Source organism: Pelobates fuscus, chromosome 11, assembly GCF_036172605.1.
Source record: "Pelobates fuscus isolate aPelFus1 chromosome 11, aPelFus1.pri, whole genome shotgun sequence".
Classification (NCBI taxonomy): domain Eukaryota; kingdom Metazoa; phylum Chordata; class Amphibia; order Anura; family Pelobatidae; genus Pelobates; species Pelobates fuscus.
In genome coordinates this window covers 23,145,922-23,169,428 of record NC_086327.1, presented here as the reverse complement: position 1 = coordinate 23,169,428, position 23,507 = coordinate 23,145,922, and the positions used below count along the sequence as shown (strand labels likewise).

At 40.9% G+C, this 23,507-nt stretch overlaps 1 protein-coding gene across 1 annotated transcript; it reads left to right on the top strand.

The window, feature by feature from the left end:
- Positions 1-76: 76 nt before the first annotated feature.
- Positions 77-22,951, top strand: CD79A (CD79a molecule). The gene is made up of 5 exons (XM_063437108.1): positions 77-203; positions 13,259-13,585; positions 14,433-14,551; positions 20,217-20,279; positions 22,142-22,951. The coding sequence occupies exons 1-5, from the start codon at positions 137-139 to the stop codon at positions 22,253-22,255; spliced, it is 690 nt and encodes a 229-aa protein (XP_063293178.1). The 5' UTR covers positions 77-136; the 3' UTR covers positions 22,256-22,951.
- The last annotated feature ends 556 nt before the right edge of the window (positions 22,952-23,507 follow it).

Here is a 23,507-nt window from a genome sequence, read left to right as displayed (position 1 = left end):
AACCCCTCCCTACTAGCCACACAAATAGAGACAAAAATAACATAGCAGCAGGTGGGCTCTGTGTCGAGAAAGTTGAAGGGTGCAGGAGGTTTTGCCAGATTTCAGCTCTTGGGTGATAGCACAGGCCAAATATACAATGCAGCACATCCCAGCAAACTACGTATGGTGGTCTCCTATTGCAATCCTTCTACTCCTTCTCCCAGGTGAGTGTGTACTCAGGAAAACCAATTGTCGATGGTCCAAGTATCCTGGTTTTGCTAGCACAGTCAGATTTGTTTGAAGTCAGTGTGTGCTACAGCCTTCTAATTAAGATAGTTTTGTAGGACATTTATTTTGCACCCTAGAGTCTGTTCATCAGAGGACTAATATTTCCTAGGTTTTAAAGGACTGTCCTCATGTTCCAGAGTCCTTTTTGTGAGGATATCTCTGGACTCAGTTTATGAAAGGATGGTCATTATGCTCTACAAGCTCCTCGTCAAATAATGTATTTTTGTAAATTTAGCGAACAGTCTTTATGTCATTTTATCAGGACAATGATGATCCCAGTGGGTAGAGGGTGATCAATCTGGTCAGGTCAGCTATGGTCCAGTTTAGTAGAGGATGTTCCTTGTGTCAAATAGTATCAAATGGTCTTCTCATTAGGACATTTGTGGTGTTGTTGGCTTCCAGAGGATACTCCTTACGTGCTAGAGTCTACGTCTCAGGACAGCTGTGCTGCTATTTTATTACAGCTCTCAATTATTATCTCTTGTATATCTTTTACTGATTTTATTTGCTATGTTATTTATTTTACATAATGGAAATGTGCAATAGCCATGATGTTTTGATAATATATCTTAAAAGAACTGTTTCCTGAAGTGGGAGTGTAAGAGGAGGTGAGATCAAATTATTATTATTATTATCAGGCAGTTCTTTCCACACTAAGATAAACATAAAGAGGAAGTTGAACCATCTGTGACATTTTCTGCAAATGTACTAAGTCCCCGGGGAGACTGTGCAGCGAAGACATCAGAAAGTAGACCAATTATCAGGAATGGTAATCTGAACCCTCCCACTGTTTATTAGATATTTTATTTTCCTGGTAGGACACTTACATTGTGAAGGTCCATTTTAGGAGCTTTATTTAGTAGGTACTTACTGCCCTGGGTTACAGGTGACAGTTTATTTGATACCTACCTTATATTTCACTATAGTCATGTTTTGTGGGCAGGAGTGGGTAGGAGAAAATAAAGTTTAGTTTCTAAAATTAAATGTGAACCTCAATTTTTTTGGAATTATCTGCGTACTTCTTAACACTTGTTTTCATTTTTTTGGTATTCTTTATTTTTGATGTGCTTGAACATTACATAAAACTTGCCGAGCCACAACAGCTATGGCAAGTTCAACGTAAGCCATGAAACAACAATTGCATGGCTGCAGTAAAACTGCACAATTTTATGTAAAAGAGATTAACATCGTGTTAAGCAGGTAAATCTAGAGAGATCTGTTGTATGATCCCACAATATTCAGTAAGCTAAACGTTTTTTTTGACATGAAGGGTGACTAGATAAAGCATTGGTGGTCATGCTAGGCAGAGAGTGTAAAGTAAACTTGTAAAATAAGAGGGGCTTTCCAGACATATAGGATATAAGTTAGATATAAACATGCTGAGTACAGCACTTTTTAGCCATACGTCTTCTCAAGAGGGAACCACTGGATCTCAGGAAATTATTCCGTCACCGCCAGGGCCGGACTGGGACGAAAAATCAACCCGGGCAGTTAATGGCAGAGCAACCCACAGTGAGGGGTGGGGCCAAAAAGGGGGCGTGTTAATTGTGTATGCGTATGTAGAGTAGTGTGTGTATGGAGTGTGTGTGTGTGTGAATGCATGGGGGTGTGGTGTCTATAAGGGATATAGAGTGTGCAGGGGGTGTAGTGTGTGTATTTAAAGGGGTATCGAGTGTGTGTAGTGTGTATGTGAGTGCAGAGGGTGTATATAAGGTGGATAGAGAGTGTGTTGTGGCAATAGTGGACAGGATGGCAGGAGGTGTAGTGTGTTAATTTGGGGTAAGATGGGGGGTGTAGTGGGTTAATAGGGGATACAATGGGGACCGGGGGGTGTAGTGGGTTTATAGGGGTAAGATAGCAGGGGATGTAGTGAGTTAATAGGGGTAAGATGACAGGGGGTGTAGTGGGTTAATAGGGGGTATGATGTCAGGAGGTGTAGTGGTTTAATATGAAGCAGGGGGTATAGTGGGTTAATAGGGGGTATGAAGAGAGCAGCATGCTGATGACGATCCCTGGTGGTCCAGCCGGCAGGTTATTTGGTCTGTACCTCTGCAGGGTACAGACCATGCTTCTCCCTCTCTGGAGGGAGGAAAGATTTGTGAATCCAGCCTACCTGACTCCCTCTCGCAAGCGCCAATATTACAGAACATTGCAGCGGGTTACAATGGCAACGCTTTGATAATATCGGAGCTCGCGAGAGGGAGACAGGTAGGCCCAAGATGCACAAATGTTACCTGTGGACCGTGAAGGGACAGTGGTCCCTCATAGGGCCAGCCTCGGCCCATGGCCATTGCGGCCCACTGAGTATTTGCCTGGTTTGCCCGATGGCCAGTCTGGGCCTGGTTACCGCCACCAACAGAATAAAAATGATGAAACAAACTAATAGGCTTAATGTCAGGATTATAATTGATCCAGCATACAGAATAGTATCATACCTAGGACTAAGGATAATGTTTAAGGAGACCTTAGAATGGCCAGACTTAACGTACCTGAGAATAGTCAAAATACTTGTCGAGGACAGGGACACAGAAAGGGACACAATGATGAGGAAAGCCAGAAGTCAAGGATACCAGAAATTAGGGAAGTCAAAACGAAGCCAAAGTCAAATACCAAAAAAACGCAATCAGGAACACACTCTCGGATAACCAGTTAGTCGAAACCACGACAGGGCACTGACAGAAATTTGGGTTCAAATTTCTCTGCCTGTGTGAACTATGCTTCCGGGTGCAACCCCTTGCGACCTGTGGCCTAGGAGTGCAGATGTTTGTAAGATGTTACTAAGACCTGAAGAGGCCTACCCTCTCCATGCTTCTCGCCCCTCTGCTTATTCTCTGAAGGCAGGCAGGGCGATGCAATAAATCTTGCTTCCTGTGTCACCCAGAAGCGTGCAGATATTAGTTTCAGCTTCACCAATGAGCTTTCAGTTGGTCCATGCTGTGTAAGGCTCAGGTCTTGCCCACGAGGAAGGAGTACATCCACCATCTTGGCTAATTTCACCCCGCCGATGAGACAAGCAGGAGCGGTAAAAGAAGCAGCAGCAGGGAAGGTAAGTAGCTTAGTCTAGTGGGAACCGGAATAACCCCCGCCGGTCCAAAGGCGGGGGGGTGGGGGGGGCAGCAAAGAGGGTTGCGTTCTGAGGCCTTGTTGCCACCTCTCCCACCACTACTGGCAGTTTATGCTTTGTGGACCCTGCCCAGGGCACACAGTGTTTTGCAGAATGTGGGTAAGTCCCGAAGGGTGATTAATGAGAGTGCCTGAGGTCAATAAATTGCAGGATATAGCATTAGCGGAGGAGCACTCACAAAATGCGTCCATCTGCTTGCTATGATGGTAAGGCACCACCCCCTCTTAACATTATAAATGGACAAAGAGGGACACTTTAATGTTGGGGGTGTGACTGTAGGTGTGGCCAGGAGTTTGCTCTTCTGAAAAAAATAGATGACTTAAAAAAAATAAAAATGTATGCAACCAAGATGCCATTTAGAACAAGAACAATGCATCGTATTTACACAGACTGATTTCTAAAAACATTTATTGGAGTTTATAGACATATTACACCAAATGCTGTGGAGCTCTGTGATACACTCAGACACATTAACAATATGGAGCTCTGTGATACACTCAGACACATTAACAATATGGAGCTCTTAGTAAAGAGGGACCTTAGGATATAAAAGAGGGACAGAGGGATTTGGGACCAAAATAGGCGCTGTCTCTCCTAAATAGGGACAATTGGGTGCCCCTATTCCCATCCTGAGTTACCTTTCCCATGTTCCTCCTCTGGTGAAATGTTATGTTGTTACATCAACAGTAGACAGTAGCAAAGTTGCTAGCATTATTAAAGACACCACACACATTCCTGTGCTTAAATTGGCACTAATCATTTCATTTTAACTGTAACTAACGTACAGAGGTCTAATTTCTTAATGTGGGGGTAGGCATCAGTTTTCAAACCCTCACCTGGAATGAACTGACACAGGTCAGCAGATAGCATATTACAGTAATAGCAACTTAGCATTCTGTTAGGCAGATATCGTATTTCAATTCCCTGATAGATAAGTGATCAATGAGCCCCAGAAAAAAAAAAAAAGTTAGCTACAAGTATGTTAATTTATTATTCCCATTAAAGGAAACTAGAGAACAACAAACAATACTGTTGAAGAAATTGTCAGCACCAGGCATAGCAGTTTTAGTTAGTGCATCAAGCAATGTCTTATGACAGTGTCACTTTAATTACAGTGAGTCTTGGATAGTCGTCCCAGACCCTTCCTGGTATCCTTGCCAGTGTATATCAAATTTATGGAAAAAAGTTAATTATTCTCGCTGAATTCTTACAACCCTGGCAATCACAACCTAGTAATTCAAATAATGTAACAAACAACCAAAGTTAATTTCAGCTAAGCAAACATGACCAAGTATTCACTTTGAATTTATATTCAGGGTTATTCATTAAACTCTGAATTGTAGCAAATTGAAATCTAGATTGCAAATAAAAGCAGTACTTTTTGTAAAATGAATAAAAGAAGACACACTCGTCACACAGCCTGGAGTGCTTTTGGGGATCTGCCCCTTTAAACTCTGTAAGTGCAGTTTTTCACAGTGAAACATCAGGCACCTCCAGGCACCACAAGAACCTCAAATTGCTGAAATGTCAGGGAGCTTAGATTAACCCCTTCTCTAATTCAACTATTGGCTCTAATTGGCTATTTTAACCTTATTTTTACAATTTGGACATTAACATTATTAGTAGCTCTCAACTCACTAAGTATTGCTACAATTTGGAATTTATAACCCTGTGTAAGTCTTATCAATTTAAACCTTAAATATTTACTGCATATAACCAATTAACTATGTCAATATTTGTATGTTGTAATATAAAATGTGACCACTAGATGGCAGCAAATGATTACAATATCTAATGCGACCAATTTCTAACTTGAAAGTGACTGTGACCGCAGTAGTTCCGCCACTGATTCAGAGGATTTATCATTAAAAATCTCTCCACTTTGCATACAGGGCTCAGAATTTCTCCAGTTATCACCTGCAAGTCATAAGTTTTGGCCAGAATCCCCTTGTCCTCTCACTGCTTCTAAATATATACAGTGTTGTTTGAAAGCAACAGCCTATTACAACAGTGTGACAGCCGTATCCTTCAGTCTGCCACCAGACCTCACCTTACACAGGCACAGGGAGAAGGACATTGGTAACAAATGGCAAACCAACTTAGGTAGAGAGATCAAAAGTGAGGTTCTCTCTCATCCTATTTGTGCTGGGACACCTACAATATAAGCATTGCTCACAGTGAAATCAATAATGGAATTGTCCCATACCTTCAATGTAATTAACTTTTAAAGGGACACTATAGTCACCAAAACAACTTTAGCTTAATGAAGCCATTTTGGTGTATATATCACACACCTGCAGTCTCACTACTCAATTAGCTGCAGTTTAGGAGTTAAATCACTTTGTTTATGTACCATAGTCACACCTCCCTGCATGTGACTTGCACAGCCTTCATAAACACTTCCTGTAAAGAGTCATCTAATACAAAAAGAAAAGGAGAGGGTTAGCGCTTAATAACAAGATAAGGCAGCAACTTTAAAAGGGAATCCCTCAAGACCCTTAAAATACAACAAGAGAAAAGAAAGAAGTAAAAACTGCGCCAGATAAGACCAATAAATAAAAATAGTCCAAATAAAAGAAAAGGTCCAAATAAAAAAAGTAAAAAAAAAAGTCTTAGCTGAATATATCTTCCTTAGGTAAAATAGTCTGTACAATGTTGGATCAGGAACAATGTCCTCGCTGTCTTTTCCCAGGTAAATCCAATTATATGAAAAGATAAAACAGATGACCAAATAGTGTAATATGTTCACTAGGGTATAACAGATGATACAAAAAAAGATAATATTGCACTCACATTTGATAGAGCTATAGCTAGCTCTAGTATGGAAAGCGTACAGCGGTTTGATCCCCGCTTATGGGATATAAGGCAGCTTCCTTTCTTCAAGGGTAGATGTCACTCAAAGAGAATAAAAGAGACAACCAATAGTGCTCTCTGTATAAAATAGTGTAGAAATAAAATAAATAAAATTTTACTCACCAGGATGGAGCAGGCTAACTGCTCCTTGATGATAGCGTAGGTGGAATAATCCCCACCGAGGATTGCTTGGAGTCCAGGAGTAGAAAATGCCAGGTAAAAATTCAGAGAATAAAGTGTATATAAAGATAATTGGCACAATAAAAAGTGACCCCAAAAAATCTTTAATAGGTAAAATACACAATATAAAAGTTTTTTGTGTTTTTGTTTTTGTATATGACGCTTGAGAGGTATGACTGGTTCGGTGTTTTCTGTCAATAAGATTCTGTAATTAGGCCCATCATAATTGTCAGCACCAGGCCCACTGAGCTCTAACTCAGGCCCTGACAGTGAACACTTTAGTGCCTGGGTAAACGTGGCTATTTGCATGATTTATTTCCTATATATATATATGCACTTTATATCTGTGGATGTATTTAATCTTTTTATAAAGAATTTTTTATTAGTTCATTTTTTATACAATATTTTTTCTATACTAACTTCATTCTACAGCTAATAATATTTTATCTATATAATTTTAAATTCTAATACACACCTCTCCTATGTACACTTCACATCTGTATTATATATGCTCCTTTTTGGTTTCATAAGTTATGCCACTGTATATTGTCATCAATATTTATTGTTGCCCTTATATAACAATTTAAGTATTTCTGGATAAACATATCTCCATATATAAGTATATGAGATTCCCCTTAGAAGACCAACTTAAAAAGAGTTTATTATGTATATTGTTGGCTCTGCATATAAGGGAGCAAAAGGTATATGAACAATACTAAATTAAACTAAATATGATTTGTTAATTTGTTCTTCTTCATAGAATATATATGTGTTATATTATATATTTATATATTACTATTGTGTACTGATAAATATGGGTTTCTTATAACCCTTTCTTTTTTCTTGGAGACTGAGCGCTTATATCTGCCGAATTATACTGCTGTTAGCCACTAAAATTACCACTCCCAATAACCACCGCGAGCCGCGTGACGTCATTTCCTAGCGACGTACGCGACTACCGGTGCTAACAGCAGCATATGGACTATATTATCCATCATCCCTTGCGGGCCGCGTGTCACTTCCGTTTGACATACGCGACCTGCCGGAAGCAGGAAGAGTGCACACATCGGACTACATTTGAATTATCAACAAACCCTATAAGAACCTGGACGGACTTTTACCGATATTATAACTTCTGAAGAAGCCCTTATTCGGGCGAAACGCGTTAAGTACTGTGGGAGACTGAATGCTGGACTTTTATTTAGATTTAAATATTATATTTTTATAAATAAAGTTGCAGTTTTTTTCCTATTTCTCTCCCTGGTTCACTTTTTGTTCCTGGTGCACTTTGGATCCTGTTTATATCCCTTGGTGGGGATTATCCCACCATAAGCTTTCATCACCAGAGCAAGTCATTGCTCTGGAAATCTTAAGTAGGATACTTACTTCTTGTTTTAATATTATTTATTATACATTCTATACCATTGGATTTTATCTGTGTTTCTGTTTTATGCACGGCTGTGGAGTTTTGGATACTACCCTCTATCCCAAGACGGGGATTATACCGTCCAGGCGCTATACGGCAGAGCTCTTAGTAGCTCTGCAAAGTGTGAGTTAGCCTTTTTACTGGTTTTCCATTATATTATATATATATATATTTTACATTGACATATTGCACTATTATTTGTTTTATATTTGTATTCCCTCAAGGTATATATCCACTGCCATACTGTTGGAATACCCTATATGTATGTATTTATCATTTTTATAATTTACTATTTTCTACTCCTCTGTGGCGCGGTTTACCACTCTGTTTTCGCACTTTTTGGTTATGAGCAGGTATTGGGAAGTCCTGCCGTATACTTCAACTATTTTAGTGAGCGCCTATAACCTGCTTTTTTGTATTTAATTTTACTTATTTAATAAATAAATATTTTCTCTGCAACATTCCAAGGTGTGCTTTGAGTCTATTACTTCACAAGTAACTTTTAGGCCTTGCTAATAGCACAGACATGGAATTTTAAGCCTTATTATTATTATTATTATTATTAGCAACAGATTCCGTAGCGCTTTACAATATTATGAGAGGGGATTTAACTATAAATAGGACAATTACAAAAAACTTACAGGAACGATAGGTTGGAGAGGACCCTGCTCAATCGAGCTTACATTCTATAGGAGGTGGGGTATAAAACACATTAATACAGGAAATAGCAATCAAATAAGGTGGGCTGCCCTTTAGGAGAGAGCAAGAGACATGTATGTGAGGTAAAGGTTAGTCTGGGAGTCCATAAGCTTTCCTAAAGAGATGGGTTTTAAGGCACTTCTTAAAAGATGCAAGACTATCGGAGAGTATGATGGCGGTAGGCAGGCTATTCCATTGGAAGGGAGCCGCCCGCGAGAAGTCCTGCAAGCGCGAGTTGGCCATACGGGTGCGGACAACGGACAGGAGGTGGTCACGGGCAGAGCGGAGAGACCGAGAAGGGACATACCTATGGATCTGTGAAGAGATATAAGAGGGACTAGAGTTGTTCGGTGCTTTATAGGTGTGAGTTAGTACCTTGAATTGACTCCTATAGCATACAGGAAGCCAATGTAAGGACTGGCAGAGGGGTGAGGTGTGAGAGAACCGACTAGAGAGGAAAATCAGTCTGGCAGCAGCGTTCATTATGGACTGTAGCGGTGCATTACGGCTTTTGGGAAGACCAATTAGGAGAGGGTTACAATAATCCATGCAGGAAATTACTAGAGCATGGACAAGCTCCTTGGTAGCATCTTGCGTAAGAAAGGGGCGGATGCGGGATATGTTTTTAAGATGATTTGGCAAAATACTGGATGTGAGGCTCAGGGCCGGTGCAAGGATTTTTGCCGCCCTAGGCAAAAGTAAAGTTTGCCGCCCCCCCATGTGACATCACAATGCCCCACCCATATGATCTGCCATGTTAACTAACGCCAGTGCTGCAGTGCCGCCGTGTTTACATTAAAAGGCCTGCAGGGACAGGCTATAGACACCAGAACCACTACATTATGCTGCAGTGGTTCTGGGGACTATAGTGTTTCTTTAATGTGAGGTAAATTAGAGATTAGTGCCACGAATAATATACTAGATTGCCTACTTACAACCAGATGAGGATGGTGATGGGCTCTAGCTGCAGTCTGGCTCCACTGGTCTGGTGTAGAACAGGCTCTCTTGAGGCTGTTTGTAACTGTGATCACAAAAATCAATGTTCTGGGAGAACGGGAAGCAGCTCAATTTTTTGGGGGCCCTTTACACAGCTCAAGGTCTGGGTCCCGGGGTCCACCTTCATGTTCCACCAATGAGTTTGTTCACAGGGGGTGGAGTGTGTAGGGGATGTCCTGATATGTGTGTAAGGAATGCATTGTGTGAATCTGTGTTTGTATGTGTAAGGGCTGCAAGGTGTGTTTCTGTGTATGTACGGGATGCAGTGTGTGCGTCTGTAAGGGGTGCATTGAGTGTGTGTAAGGGGTGCATTGAGGGTGTGTAAGGAATGCATTGTGTGTTTCTGTGTGTGTAAGGGATGCATTGTGTGTAAGGGTTGCATTGCTTGTGTGTGTGTGTGTAATGCATTGTGTGTGTAATGCATTGTGTGCTTTTCTGTGTGCAAGGGGTGCATTGTCTTTGTGTGTAAGGGGTGCATTGTGTGTGATTGTGTGTGTGTGTATGATGGATGTCAATCTCTCCCCCCTGCCTTGTCACTCTCTTCTCCCCCCCTTTGTACCTCTCTTCTCCCCCCTCCCTTGTCACTCTCTTTTCCCCCTCCCTTGTCACTCTCTTCTCCCCCTGTTGTCACTCTCTTCTCCCCTCCCCCTCCCCACTCATTCCCCCTCCCTCCCCTGTCACTCTCACCCCCTGTCAATTTCTTTCTCTCCCCCCTCCCTGTCAATTTCTTTCTCCCCCCTCTCCCTGTCAATTTATTTCTCCCCCCCTGTCAATTTATTCCCCCCTGTCAATTTCTTTCTCACCCCCTCCCTGTCAATTTATTTCTCCCCCCTGTCAATTTCTCCCCCCCCGTCAATTTCTTTCCCCCTGTCAATTTATTTCTCCCCCCCCTCCCCTACCTCTGTTGTAGCGTGGCCAAGCTCTGTATGGTCCACGGGTACAGGGAGCTTTTGAGGGGGGCCGGCATGAGGGGGGCCGGCATGAGGGGGGCCGGCATGGTGAGGCTCAAAGGTGAGGCCAGAGTCAAGTATGACGCCAAGACAGTGCGCTTGCAAGGATGGACTGATATGAGTACCACAAACGTGAAGGGAGAGCAAAAGAGGAGGATCAGTGTTACAAACTGCCATTTGTAACTGGCCCTTTAAATGACAAATTGCCCTGCTTCCCTGGGTTGTGGAGAAGCCTATTCCTCATGACTATGGCCCCTGGGAGATTGTGCCCCTAAAAACTTGTGGACTTTTATTGGGTGTGTATGGCTCTTTAAGAACCGTCTGGGGACATATTGTGACTTTGGTGAACAATGCCCCTTTAAGACTATGTCCTCAGACCTGTAAAATAACTTGTAAATGGGGCTTACTGAACCAAGTACCACACAGGCGGAACACCCAGAAGTGGAAGTGCGCAGGCAATTTACCTCCCAGGCTGGGAGCCTGCTGTAGGTAAATTGCCGACCGCTGGGTGGCCGCAGTTCGTGCAAACCAACACGTGGCGGCGGCCATCTTTGTTCATTCGAACGAGGTCAGCGGTGTGTGTAGCCAAATCCATGGAACTGAAATCGGCTACACATTTCATCGAATACCGCTGACCCTTACCTTCTCCTACAGTGAATTTTCAGCTGCAGAGACTAAGTCATTTTTCTGCATAAAAGGACGTCGGTCTAACTTTTTATCCACTGGAGGGATTTGTGTGTGTGTTATGTTTATATTTCATCTAATTGTGCTGATTCTGAATATGTAATTTGTATGAAGATTGGACGTATATTTTTAAAGTTACAGTGTATGTATAAAAACTGTATTTTTCCTGCCTGTGATAATTATGTTAAGCATTGTGTACCATAATTATATCACAGGCAGAGGGGGAGGATTTTGTGTGTAATTGCTAGGAGTGTTTTCTGTAATGTACGTGTGTTATTGGTTGTTCTGTAAAACCCTGTAGATGGTCCTATCTAAGGGAAACCTGCATAAAAGAAAGTGTCAAGGAGAGAGTTGGAATTGAGGAAATGAGACACACGGGTAAAGACAAGTCTTTCCAGAAGCTTTGAGGAAAAAGGGAGCAGGGATATAGGACGACAGTGTTATGGTTACCTCCAGGCTAGCTGAAAGTTGGACCGTAGAAAGGATGCTCCTAGCGCTCACCAAAGGACCATCAGCACCGTAGACACCATAAATACTGCAAACTCCATGAACCGCTGCTGCTGTGCTGGGATCTCGCCGTCTGCTATCCACACTGGACCCATGACCTGGCTCCAGGTTCCAGTGGGTGAACCTCTTCCTTCTGTAGAGCGAAGCAGGATCAGGAACAAGAGCTTTTACAAGAACTCAGTAGCTAAGGGAGTATGCAGAGCATAGCAATCCCTGTAGTGATTATAGCTGTCTCCTACAAACACAAGTCAAGGCTGCAAGTTAGAGGGTCAAGTAGTTCTCTTTTAATCAGCACCAAAGGGCTTTCTTTTATGCAAGTTTTACACACAAAGTACCACACACATGGGTTTGTAGAACAGCCAATCAAACACGTACAATACAGTAAAACACCATTCTTTCCAGCAAAATCCTCCCTTCTGTTTTTATACAATACTCATAACTCACAAAATATACATACAATCTCCATAAACGAGGGATTTCAGTAAGTGAGAGAAATAAGTGTGTGTGTATGTATGTGTCTGTGTGACTGGCTGCATGTGACTGTGTGTGTGTGTGATTAGCTGCATGTGACTATGTGTGTGTGTGACTGGCTGCATGTGACTGTGTGTGACTGCCTGTGACTGTGTGTGCGACGTCTGCATGTGGCTGTGTGTGTGTGTGATGGTCTGCCAGTAACTGTGTTTGTGTGTTTGTAACTGTCTGCCTGTGACAGTCTGCCTGTGACTGTGTAATGCTGCCCATTACTGTGTATATGTGACTGCCTGCCTGTAAGTGTGTAAATGTGACCATCTGCCTGTAATTGTGTGCGTGACTGCCTATAACTGTCTGTGTGTGACTGTGTGTGTGTGTGACTGTCTACCTGTAACTGTGTATGTTACTGCCTGTGAATGTATGTGTGACTGTCTGCATGTGACGGTGTGTGGGGTGTGCAGGGATTTTGTAGACGGGGAAGAGGATTTGTACTTTGGCAGGGGGTGGGGCTTAACATGGCACCCACCAACTGCTGTCACTGCTGCTCATCTAGGGGAAGCAAGAAGGAATTACTGCTTCCTCAAACTAAAAGGAGGGCTATAAGAGGGGCTAAACAGGGGATTTGGGGAAGGGGGTGCAGAGGTTTTGTAAAATGGACAGTACAGGAGTTTGTAGAAGGGGGGGCAGGACAGGGGTTTTGTAGTCAGGACATTTACAAAGTTTACAAATCTGTGCAATACATAAAAAAAAAAAGAAATCATTTAAAAAATGTTGTGGGTATTTTTTACATTTTAGAGGAGGGGTTGTGGGACTATCGGTTATCTTTATAGTGTAATTTTAAGCAGTACTGTGGACCTACACTGATCTATAGCACCCCAGGAGATAATGAATAATGCCTGATCTATCATGTGATATTATGGAACCCAGATTTATAAATAAACGATCTATTATTTAAAATAAATAAATAAATAAACAATAATGTTTAGTATTCGTTTTTGTTCATGTGTGGTTAAAATGATTGTTTGTATCAGAGATGAGCCAAGTATGTATCAAGCTGTCCTTGTGGTAACATTACTATTTGCTACGTTTCTATTTTTTTAGTGCAGGTATGGAGTCACAAGATGATGTGGGTCCCCACTTCAGTTTCAGTCACAGCTGGAGATGATGTTGAACTTTGGTGCAAATTTCAAAAAAGTCCATATGTTAACCATGACGTCAGCTGGTTTCGCTACAAGCGTTGTGAGAATGGATCGACTTGTATTAACGTTAAAGAGAAAATGAATTACACGGACAGAATGAAAATAGAAATGACAACGCAATCGCTAATCATCAAACACACAGAACTGAATGACAAAGCATTGTATATGTGCACAGTGACAGCAAACAACAAGACATATAGGTCATGCGGGACGTACCTAAGAGTGAGAGGTGAGTACCAAGCAGCATGAGTGATAGAGAATAGCACTCTATGTGATGTGATGGAGATGGCAGAGGATGGGTGAGTGGCTGAGTAAGGATGGGTTGGTTGAGAAGGTAAATAGGTAGGTTGGCATATATCAGCCTTGAGTGAGAATGGTGAAATGGTTCAATTAGATATTGACTCATAAATAAAGATGACAACTATACCAGCAAACTTAATGCACCCATGATATTATGTTTTATTAGTATTCTTCAAAAGACCTTATGTAGAATCTTGTAAAATAACCTGTAAACGACAAGCATTTTGCCTTAAAATCTGTCAGATTTCATTAGGGATGAAGAATATGGCCATATATTTCAGCTGCACATTTTTTTTTTATAATTTAACATTATATTAATCTAAAGGGATGCTTGGGGAAGTATGGGGATCACTCCATTGGCACATCTCAGATAGGGATTGTTTGGGCTTAGTGTTGATGAGATATTTGAGAGTTTAAATTAGGCATTACAGATGCGTCCACAAAGAGACATGGGTTATATCTTTTGAATTGGTCCTTGGGCAAAATTGTCTGCTTAACCCCGATAGCAAGAGTGTAGTAATAATGAATTTGAAAGAACGTCACATGTATTGTAGTAGAAAACAGCACAGTACAGCATGAAATGTGGAAAATGCTCCGAAACTATAAACGGGGTGTATTTGAAAATTAATAATTAATAAGAACACTGTATGTTGTTATAATTTACACTTTGTGAAAACCATTGTGCTAATATTAATCTGGGCAGACTGCAAATTCTTCTTTTTCTTTCGAAGATATGTTTCACACTGAGCAGTGTACTAAACATATTTACATTGCAGAATCTGATCCATACTTCTTCTTAAATTTCGGTGAAGCCACAAAGAATAGACTCATTACAGCTGAAGGCGTCCTTCTCCTGCTCTGTGCAGTCATACCTGGGACCTTCCTGTTGTACAAGGTATTAAATATTGTATGACATTAACCATATATTAAAATATTAAGGATCCCCCTGTAAGGCATCTGTTTAGTATAATTTAGTGGGCACAATATATGGCAATTTGTTAGAATTGTGAACTTTAGATCTCTTTAGATGTGTTCAATCATTGTGTTCTATCTATGTATCAGCCAAAGCACATACACTGCCCATCACCACACGCACACACATTCCAGAACATCAACTGTCTCCCTTTTCTTGATTCTTGCTTCTCAGTTTTTTCTCGTTTGCCTTTCTCCTTTTCATCATCTCTCCTCTGTCTCCTTCATTCTTTCTGCAATCCCTGCCTTACACTATATTTTTAACTTTGTCAATTTTCTTCCCCACGCAGTTCAGAGCCTCATTTTACATCCTCTATGATTTATCCCCCACCCCTCAATGATCTCCCCCTCTCTCTGGCATGTTTTCACTTTCCTGTGTTTTTTTGTCACTCTGTCTTTAGTGTCCACCTGATATTTTTTGGTCTTCCAGTTTCTCCAATCTCTCCTTGTTTTACGTACTCGCTGACTCTCACCCTTACTTTCTCACTTGCTCTATAATCTTCTCATTTGCTCTATAACCTTCTCATTTCTACACTGATCCCTTTGCTGCGTGTCCCTTGTCAGGACTCACAAACACTCAGGAATATTCTCACGTGTGTATGCTGATCCTTGATAGTGAACGATGCTTCAATAGTAATCCTGGGTTGTATGCCCTTGCTAACCACAATACCTTTTCCCGGTCATGAATCACTCTGGAACCCTTATCTTTAAAACACCACTAGACAAACTCATCTCGGCTCATTTGCTCCAGAGATCTCATCCCTTTTCTATTCAGAATTCTTGAGTCTTTATTTTAGTTTTCTACCTTCCTAAACCTAGACTGTGTTTACAGATCTTTCATGAGCAACAGATAAAATGGACTTCTGTGACTACTACTCTGGGAGCTTGTTATTATTTTTTCTTGAGGAACTATGATCATCCTAAAACTGAGAATTTATCCGGAGAGCACAGTATTGCATGTTTGTAATGTTCCAGCATATTTTTGAGACAGACTTTTAAGCTCTATTGATTTATCTTTCTTTGTTAGAGAGGAAACCTCAGATTTGAGCCCATCAACTACTGCACACAGATAATCCAACATTCAACTGGAATACATTTTCACAAGATACAGACTCATTATTTGATAACTTTCATTGAGTGTCTTTTTCTCAGGCTTCATTCTGGCAAAACAATTGTGAAAATGTTGCAAACCTTTGTTTTGTAGATTGGGGAATGTAGCTGGAGGGTTTGATCTTTCTGTCTAGCCAGTTGTGTAGGAGAGAGAGATGCTTGGAGGGGGACAGCAATGAAAGTCCTCTGTTGAGCAGGCCTGTCTATACCTCTCCTGCCTCTTTCTTACATCCTTTGGCTACTTCTGTTTCTATAGATAGTACTTTAGGTCTTCTGACAGAGCAGAAATAAAGTTCCGTTGAATTACCTTACATCCAGGAAGGCATACCCTGTGGAATGCGATGGCACATTGCGTTTATCTGTGGCATCAAATGAAGTATTTTGCAGGCAAACTACTCTCTCCTCTTCTTCCGTGGCTCCTCGCTACTAGCTCCCTTTTTTACCTGACATCTTTTTTTACATGGAGTGAACTAGTTATCCTGGCAATTTCCTATCATATTTGACAGGTCATTGATTGCTTTATTGAGAATATATTGGAACCACTACCAATAAAAATCCCATCCACATTCAAATTATTCATGGGAGTCCTCTAAGATCTGGCCCCATGACTCTAGAGACTGAACCCTTGCTGGGTGCTAGAAACACCTGGGGCTTGAGCCCAAACGAAAATGTGATGACCTGTACTCTACCAGAGAGATGGGTATATATCATGACATATCATTGCCTTTCTGTGTTACGTCTTATCATCTCTCCTCCTGAATAATGTGCTACTAATGCTCTCTCCAGGGACTCAATGAACACAGAGTATGAAACAAGTACATTATTATTATTATTATGTTATTATTTATAGAGCGCCAAAGAATTCTGTAGCGCTTTACAGTGGGAGGACGAACAATCATGTAGTTGTAACCAGGCAAGTTGGACACAGAGGGATTGAGGGCCCTGCTCAATGAGCTTACATGCTAGAGGGAGTGGGGTAAAGTGACACAAAAGGTAAGGATAGTATTAGACTAATGACAAGAGAGGAATCAGTCGGGAGCTATTAACAGTTTAATTGATACGCTTTTATGAAGAAGTGGGTTTTTAATGATTTTTTTAAAGAGTGGAGACTGTGTGAGCATCTAATGGAGGAGGGAAGTGAGTTTCACAGGAACGGTGCAGCCCTGGAGAAGTCTTGAAGGCGAGCATCAGAGGTGGGAATATGGACAGAAGATAGATGTAAGTCATCCGCATAGAAATGATATTGGAAGCCAAAGGAGCTAATGAGATTACCAAGGGAGGCAGTATAGATGGAGAACAGAAGGGGACCAAGGACTGAACCTTGTGGGACACCAACAGAGAGGAGTTGGGGAGAAGAAGCAGAGCCAGAGAAAGGTGTTCAATGCAATCACATTATCCTACCTAAATAGTTGAGGGTTCTTTACTGAAATCTAGGTAAGCAATGTTTAGTGCACAACCCTGATCTATTATTTTTTTAGTTTTAAATACATAAACACAAAACCTCCCATGTAGGACACTAACAACATATATACAAGCTCTGAAAACATTCTGTGTTCCACCTGCACCTCTGAAAACCTTCTTTGTTCCACAGAAAACATTCTGTGTTCCACCGCGTGCATTTTGTGGTCAAGATAAGCTCTTAGTCATAGGTCTACCTCCGTCTAACTGCTCCATGTCAGCCTAGTGCTGGGCTGATCTAGAAAGATTGACATCCAGTGTGTTATGCCTAAAATGTGTGTATCATGAGACGTGTGAGTGTATTTTGTGTTTCTGAATGCTACATTGTATGTCTGTGGAGTGTTCCATATAGCTAGACCCACCTGGGACACCAAAAACACTGGCACTCAGGTTTTACTGACCCTTGACTCACCCCTCCATTACAGTAAACTCACCATCTTTAGATGAAAACCAAGAACCTATTGCAACGTTTATTAACGTGTCTCAGAAACCGCAGACTATTTGCTAAGCAGGGAAAGTGTGTTCTTCAAGTGTATGATTTATTGCTTCTTAGAAGATATAAACAGCAAAGCACAAAACATTCTGTACTTGCCAACATCTACCAAAAATGACTGTGCAAACTTTTCTAAACAATGTATTATATAAATAAAAATCATCATATATTTAATACAGCTGATCACATCATCTCTAAAAATACAACAATGGTTTAGGATTTAGTGTTTGATACTCTTAAGCAGTTATTCACAACATCATCAATCCTTATCAATCCTTGTCCTGCCAGATCCGACAAAGTCTGTTTTTGGCTGTCATGGTTACCTTGAAGACAGCCACTAGAGTAATTAAGGACATTACAGGTGATACTCGAAAAATTAGAATATCGTGCAAAAGTTAATTTATTTCAGTAATGCAACGTAAAAGGGGAAACTAATTTATGAGATAGACGCAAGATAGTTGAAGCCGTGATTTGTCATAAGTGCGATGATTATGGCTTACAGCTCATGAAAACCCCAAATCCACAGTCTCAGTAAATTAGAATATTACATGCAATCAATAAAACAAGGAGTGTACATAGAACAATATCGGACCTCTGAAAAGTAAAAGCATGCATATGGACTCAGTACTTGGTTTGGGCCCCTTTTGCAGCAATTACTGCCTCAATGCGGCGTGGCACGGAAGCTATCAGCCTGTGGCACTGCTGAGGAGTTATGGAAGACCAGGATGCTTCAATAGCAGCCTTCAGCTCTTCTGCATTGTTCGGTCTCATGTCTCTCATCTTTCTCTTGGCAATGCCCCATAGATTCTCGCTCTATGGGGTTCAGGTCAGGAGAGTGTGCTGGCCAATCAATTCCACGGTTATTGAACCAAGCTTTGGTGCTTTTGGCAGTGTGGGCAGGTGCCAAGTCCTGCTGGAAAAAGAAGTCAGCATCCCCATAAACCTTGTCTGTGGAAGGAAGCATGAAGTGCTCCAAAATAAGGGGGGGAACCCATTAAACCTATAGTGCCAGAAAAACAGGTTTGTTTTCCTGGCACTATAGGATCCCTTTAACCCTGCAATGTAAATATTACAGTTTTCTGAACAACTGCAAAGTGTTACATTGCAGGTTTAAAAGGACAGGGCCCTTGCACCCAGACCACTTTATTGAGATGATGTGATCTGGGTGAATTTAGTGTAATTTTAAGCTAGATAAGTGATATTGCATTAAACCCAGTTTTCATTCTAGTTACCTTCATCCTCAGCCACTAACTGAATTAATGCCCTTTCCATAGCTAAAAAAAATTAAAGAAAATCAGTTTAGTGAATTAAAAAACAAAACAAAACAATGAAGCTTTTTATTGAAAACTTCCAATACAAAAAAGTATGAACATTACTTATATAATGGAGGAAGAGGCATTTTGCAAGTAAAGTGTTTTCTTAACATCTTGTTACAGAATTGCTATGGCTTTGCTACAGAATGGTGAGGATGGGCAATCACCCCCATTCTAGATTAGAGCTCCAGGGTTGGGCAGGGCAAACAGGGCACAGTAGGCATCTGCAGTGGATATGATGTCAGTCTGCCATACTTCTGTTTTAGAAAACTGGTCCAGAGTTACGCACACGCATGTTTTTCTGGCAACATTCCCACATGTGCACGCTTATTTATAATAGTGAAAATGGCTTTACTAACGAGGACGGGTTATTTGTCTTTGCTACTGATCCTACTACTACTCCCCAGCTTGCATTTTTCTGGTATCCTATAAAACACCACTAGATGGACATCTCTCTACTCAGTTGTTACACAGCTCTGATCTATGTATTTCTCAGCGTTCCTGTGTGCATGAATCTATATTTGGATTCCTGGCTTACTGACCCTCGGATTGTTAACCTACTTTGGAACTTTTTACTGACATCATGACCCTTGGCTACGATAATCGACTATGAACCTGTGATGCCGGCCCTGACCCTTTGGCTATGTCTACCGATCCTGAACCTATGCTGCCTGTCTTGACTATTGGCTACGTTTACTATGTCTGCAGTCCTGTGCCTTTGGTTCTATGTCCAGTCCTTGTACCAATATTAATTTTCTAGAAGTTAGTCCAAACTTCAGTCTCCAAAATAATAATTTACTAGTGCGGGTGTGCTCATCTCCACATCTGGGTTCCAGCTACCATAAGGTAATCTATCATCTCATCTCTGTTCCCTTGTTCCTTTCCTGATTACTCTAATTCATATTCACTTCTAACTAACAGACTTTTTCTCCACTTCCATAATTCCTCCTATTCGATGTCAATGTTTCCAGTTTAGAACATTTGGACTAAATCTTGAGATTTAATTTAAGTTCCCATCACACTTTAGTGAATAGCCTTTTTACATATTTTCATACATATTCATTTACATTCATGTTATATATGCATAATTAAAAATACATATACATATATTTGTGTGTCCAGTGAAGTATGGCAGCTCTGTAACTGTAGGTGACTTAACAGGGTGATAAAAAGCCATATTTAATAAAAAAAATTCTTGACTTTTCTTTCTGTAGAAGCGTTGGGAAAATCTGAAGACATTGAATATGAAGAACCCTGAAGGAGAGAATCTGTATGAGGTGAGACATAAAATAGCCCATAGACCAAAAACCATGTATATACAGAGAAAGTTCATCTAAAACCATTTACTACAGCCTCCCCCCCCCGCATTAATATCACACTCTAGAGGGCAGCAAAGGGCTCACCAATTGCGAAACAAGTAAACGACTTCAGGATTGGGTAAATAAAAAACAATGTTGCTTATTGGTCATTTCCCCGCAGATTTTATCTTCACACCTCACCTTCATATCTATATTTTTGACTAATTCTAATGGGTTACCAAATAAGATGTGTTCCTTCTGAGAAGGATTATGATACCACAGGGCCCTAGGAAGATTATCCAATTGGAACCAAACAAAATCATAGTTTCAAGGCTCCAGTCTCAGCCCCGGGCCATGGTGGCTGCCAAGGATTGCGTAATTAATCCTACTCTGGTCCTACTCTTCATATCTGCTACCTGATCCCATTCCCCAGCTTCTCAGAGTCACTACATCTCAGTCAATGAATGTAGTCCAAATATGGAAGAAATTGACATATGTTACAATTGACAATGTGATAGTGTAATTTCTGCTGTGGCAATACAGCAAGAGGGACAAGGGGGGCAAAGAGAGTGACACGGGGGGAGAAGAGAGGGACAAGGGGGGGGAAGAGAGTGACAAGGGAGGGAGAGGGGGGAGAAGAGAGTGACTAGGGAGGGGGGAGGGATTGACATCCATCACACACACACACACACAATCACACACAATGCACCCCTTACACACAAAGACAATGCACCCCTTGCACACAGAAAAACACACAATGCATTACACACACAATGCATTACGCACACACAGACACACACACACAAGCAATGCAACCCTTACACACAAAGCATCCCTTACACACACAGAAACACACAATGCATTCCTTACACACACTCAATGCACCCCTTACACACACTCAATGCACCCCTTACAGACGCACACACTGCATCCCGTACATACACAGAAACACACCTTGCAGCCCTTACACATACAAACACAGATTCACACAATGCATTCCTTACACACATATCAGGACATCCCCTACACACTCCACCCCCTGTGAACAAACTCATTAGTGGAACATGAAGGTGGACCCCGGGACCCAGACCTTGAGCTGTGTAAAGGGCTCCAAAAAATGGAGCTGCTTCCCGTTCTCCCAGAACATTGATTTTTGTGACCACAGTTACAAATAGCCTTCAGAGAGCCTGTTCTACACCAAACCAGTGGAGCCAGACTGCAGCTAGAGCCCATCATCATACTCATCTGGTTGTAAGTAGGCAATCTAGCATATTATTCGTGGCACTAATCTCTAATTTGCCTCACATTAAAGAAACACTATAGTCCCCAGAACTACTTCAGCTTAATGTAGTGGTTCTGGTGTCTATAGCCTGTCCCTGCAGGCCTTTTAATGTAAACACGGCGGCACTGCAGCAGTGGCGTTAGTTAACATGGCAGATCATATGGGTGGGGCATTGTGATGTCACATGGGGGGGCGGCAAACTTTACTTTTGCCTAGGGTGGCAAAAATACTTGCACCGGCCCTGATTTCAGGTCCAAGTTTGATGCAGAACTGTGGGCCAGCTCCAGAAGTCTTTAGTGGTTATGGTGCTTATCTTTTAATCCTTATTATTCTCGTCCAGCTGTTATTAAATGACAGCTTCCATCATCATGATCAGTGCAGTAATAATTTTGTCAGAATTATGTCCACAGCCTGTGAAGTGTTTGTTACACTGTTTATTGCTAATATGATCATACGTGAAAATCTATAAGTGTATTTGTATGTTTAGGTAATATGAATCTTCATATGCATGATGTTTGTACTGTTCTGCATAATGAGGCTATGTTTCTCTCACTTCCAGGGACTGAATCTCGATGAATGTTCAATGTATGAAGATATTTCTCGTGGTCTACAGGCCACCTATGAAGATGTGGGAATGATGCGTGCCTCTGACATTCAGCTGGAAAAGCCTTGATTTCTTGAGAGTGGAGATCATAGAACCTAAAATTAGAAGAACAGAAGAGCCATCAGGGCACTTATGATTACAGGGAAATCACAGTTTAGTGATTGGGAGATGGAACCAAGAATGGTATTTCTGTAGGACATGAAATGTAAATATTTCTGAGCCAGGTGTGCATTGCTTCTATTATGTGTTCCTCACAGTTCTGACCCTTAAAGTCCCAAGAAGTCTCATTTATTAACATGGATATTGCAGTAGTGATAAATATTGATATATGTTCAGGTAAATAAGCTGTCTTACATTAAGAAGGTATGGTTAGTAAGCTAAATCAAATCAGACTGTAAATATGCTAATTATGAAAATGTAAAACCAATCTAGATTTTTCAACATTCACTTGTTGCGTTAAGCCAGTGCCCATGAAGCAGAAGTCCACAGACACTTTGTTTAGTCCTATCAACACTTTTTCAGTACCATGTAACTCAACACATGCTTGACCACTCTTCCAGTCTAGTAACATTGTACAGTTTGATTGATAATAGCAAGTTTTTTTGACTACTTAGTAGCATTTGGTATTATCTGATATGCTTTAGACAATGCTTTATTAACATTGTATAATATGTTTTCTCTATCGTTGAATATCTGGGATAATGAATTATTTTTCTGTTTTATAATATTTAAACATTTCTAGATAACTAAATAGTGCACTTCAGCTCTAAAAAAAACACTTGTGAATCCGGATATACTTAAGTTGACCCATCTTGCCCAGTCAAAATTAACAGGGTTATTGACCAAAGTGAGCATTCAAGGTGAACTCAAAGTGAATTTAAAATTGAAGGCCAGAATACCTGGACTGGACGCATTACTGACTTGAAGATTTTTTGCAGTTTGTCTTTTTTTACTTTACATTTCAAATTCAGTTTGATTTTTCACTTTAGTAAATAATCCTATTAATGAAATGATGGATTAAAGGGACACTCCAGACCTCTAGCGCACTTTAGCTTGTTGAAATACTTCATGTGTGAATGTTGTGTCCTCTTTTTTTTCATTTTACAAAAATAAATAGAAACCAGTACTTTTATAAATTGATCTCTTGTTACACCCCCCTTGCTGTCAATCAGATAACTGTCACGTATTGATTGATTAGCTCAGTCGGGCTAAACTCAAGAGGCAACAATTACTTAAAGTACTTCTCACTGAGCTGCATTAGCCCCCTACGGATACATGACGGAAATATTCCGACATGATTCCCTTTTATTTCTGAAGTTGT

Excerpts from the sequence above, each read along its gene's own strand:
- CD79A (XM_063437108.1), top strand. The coding sequence starts at position 137 with ATGCAGCACATCCCAGCAAACTACGTATGGTGGTCTCCTATTGCAATC. Across the intron at positions 204-13,258 it reads CCTTCTACTCCTTCTCCCAG|TGCAGGTATGGAGTCACAAG; the intron begins GTGAGTGTGTAC and ends CTATTTTTTTAG. Across the intron at positions 20,280-22,141 it reads AAGGAGAGAATCTGTATGAG|GGACTGAATCTCGATGAATG; the intron begins GTGAGACATAAA and ends TCTCACTTCCAG.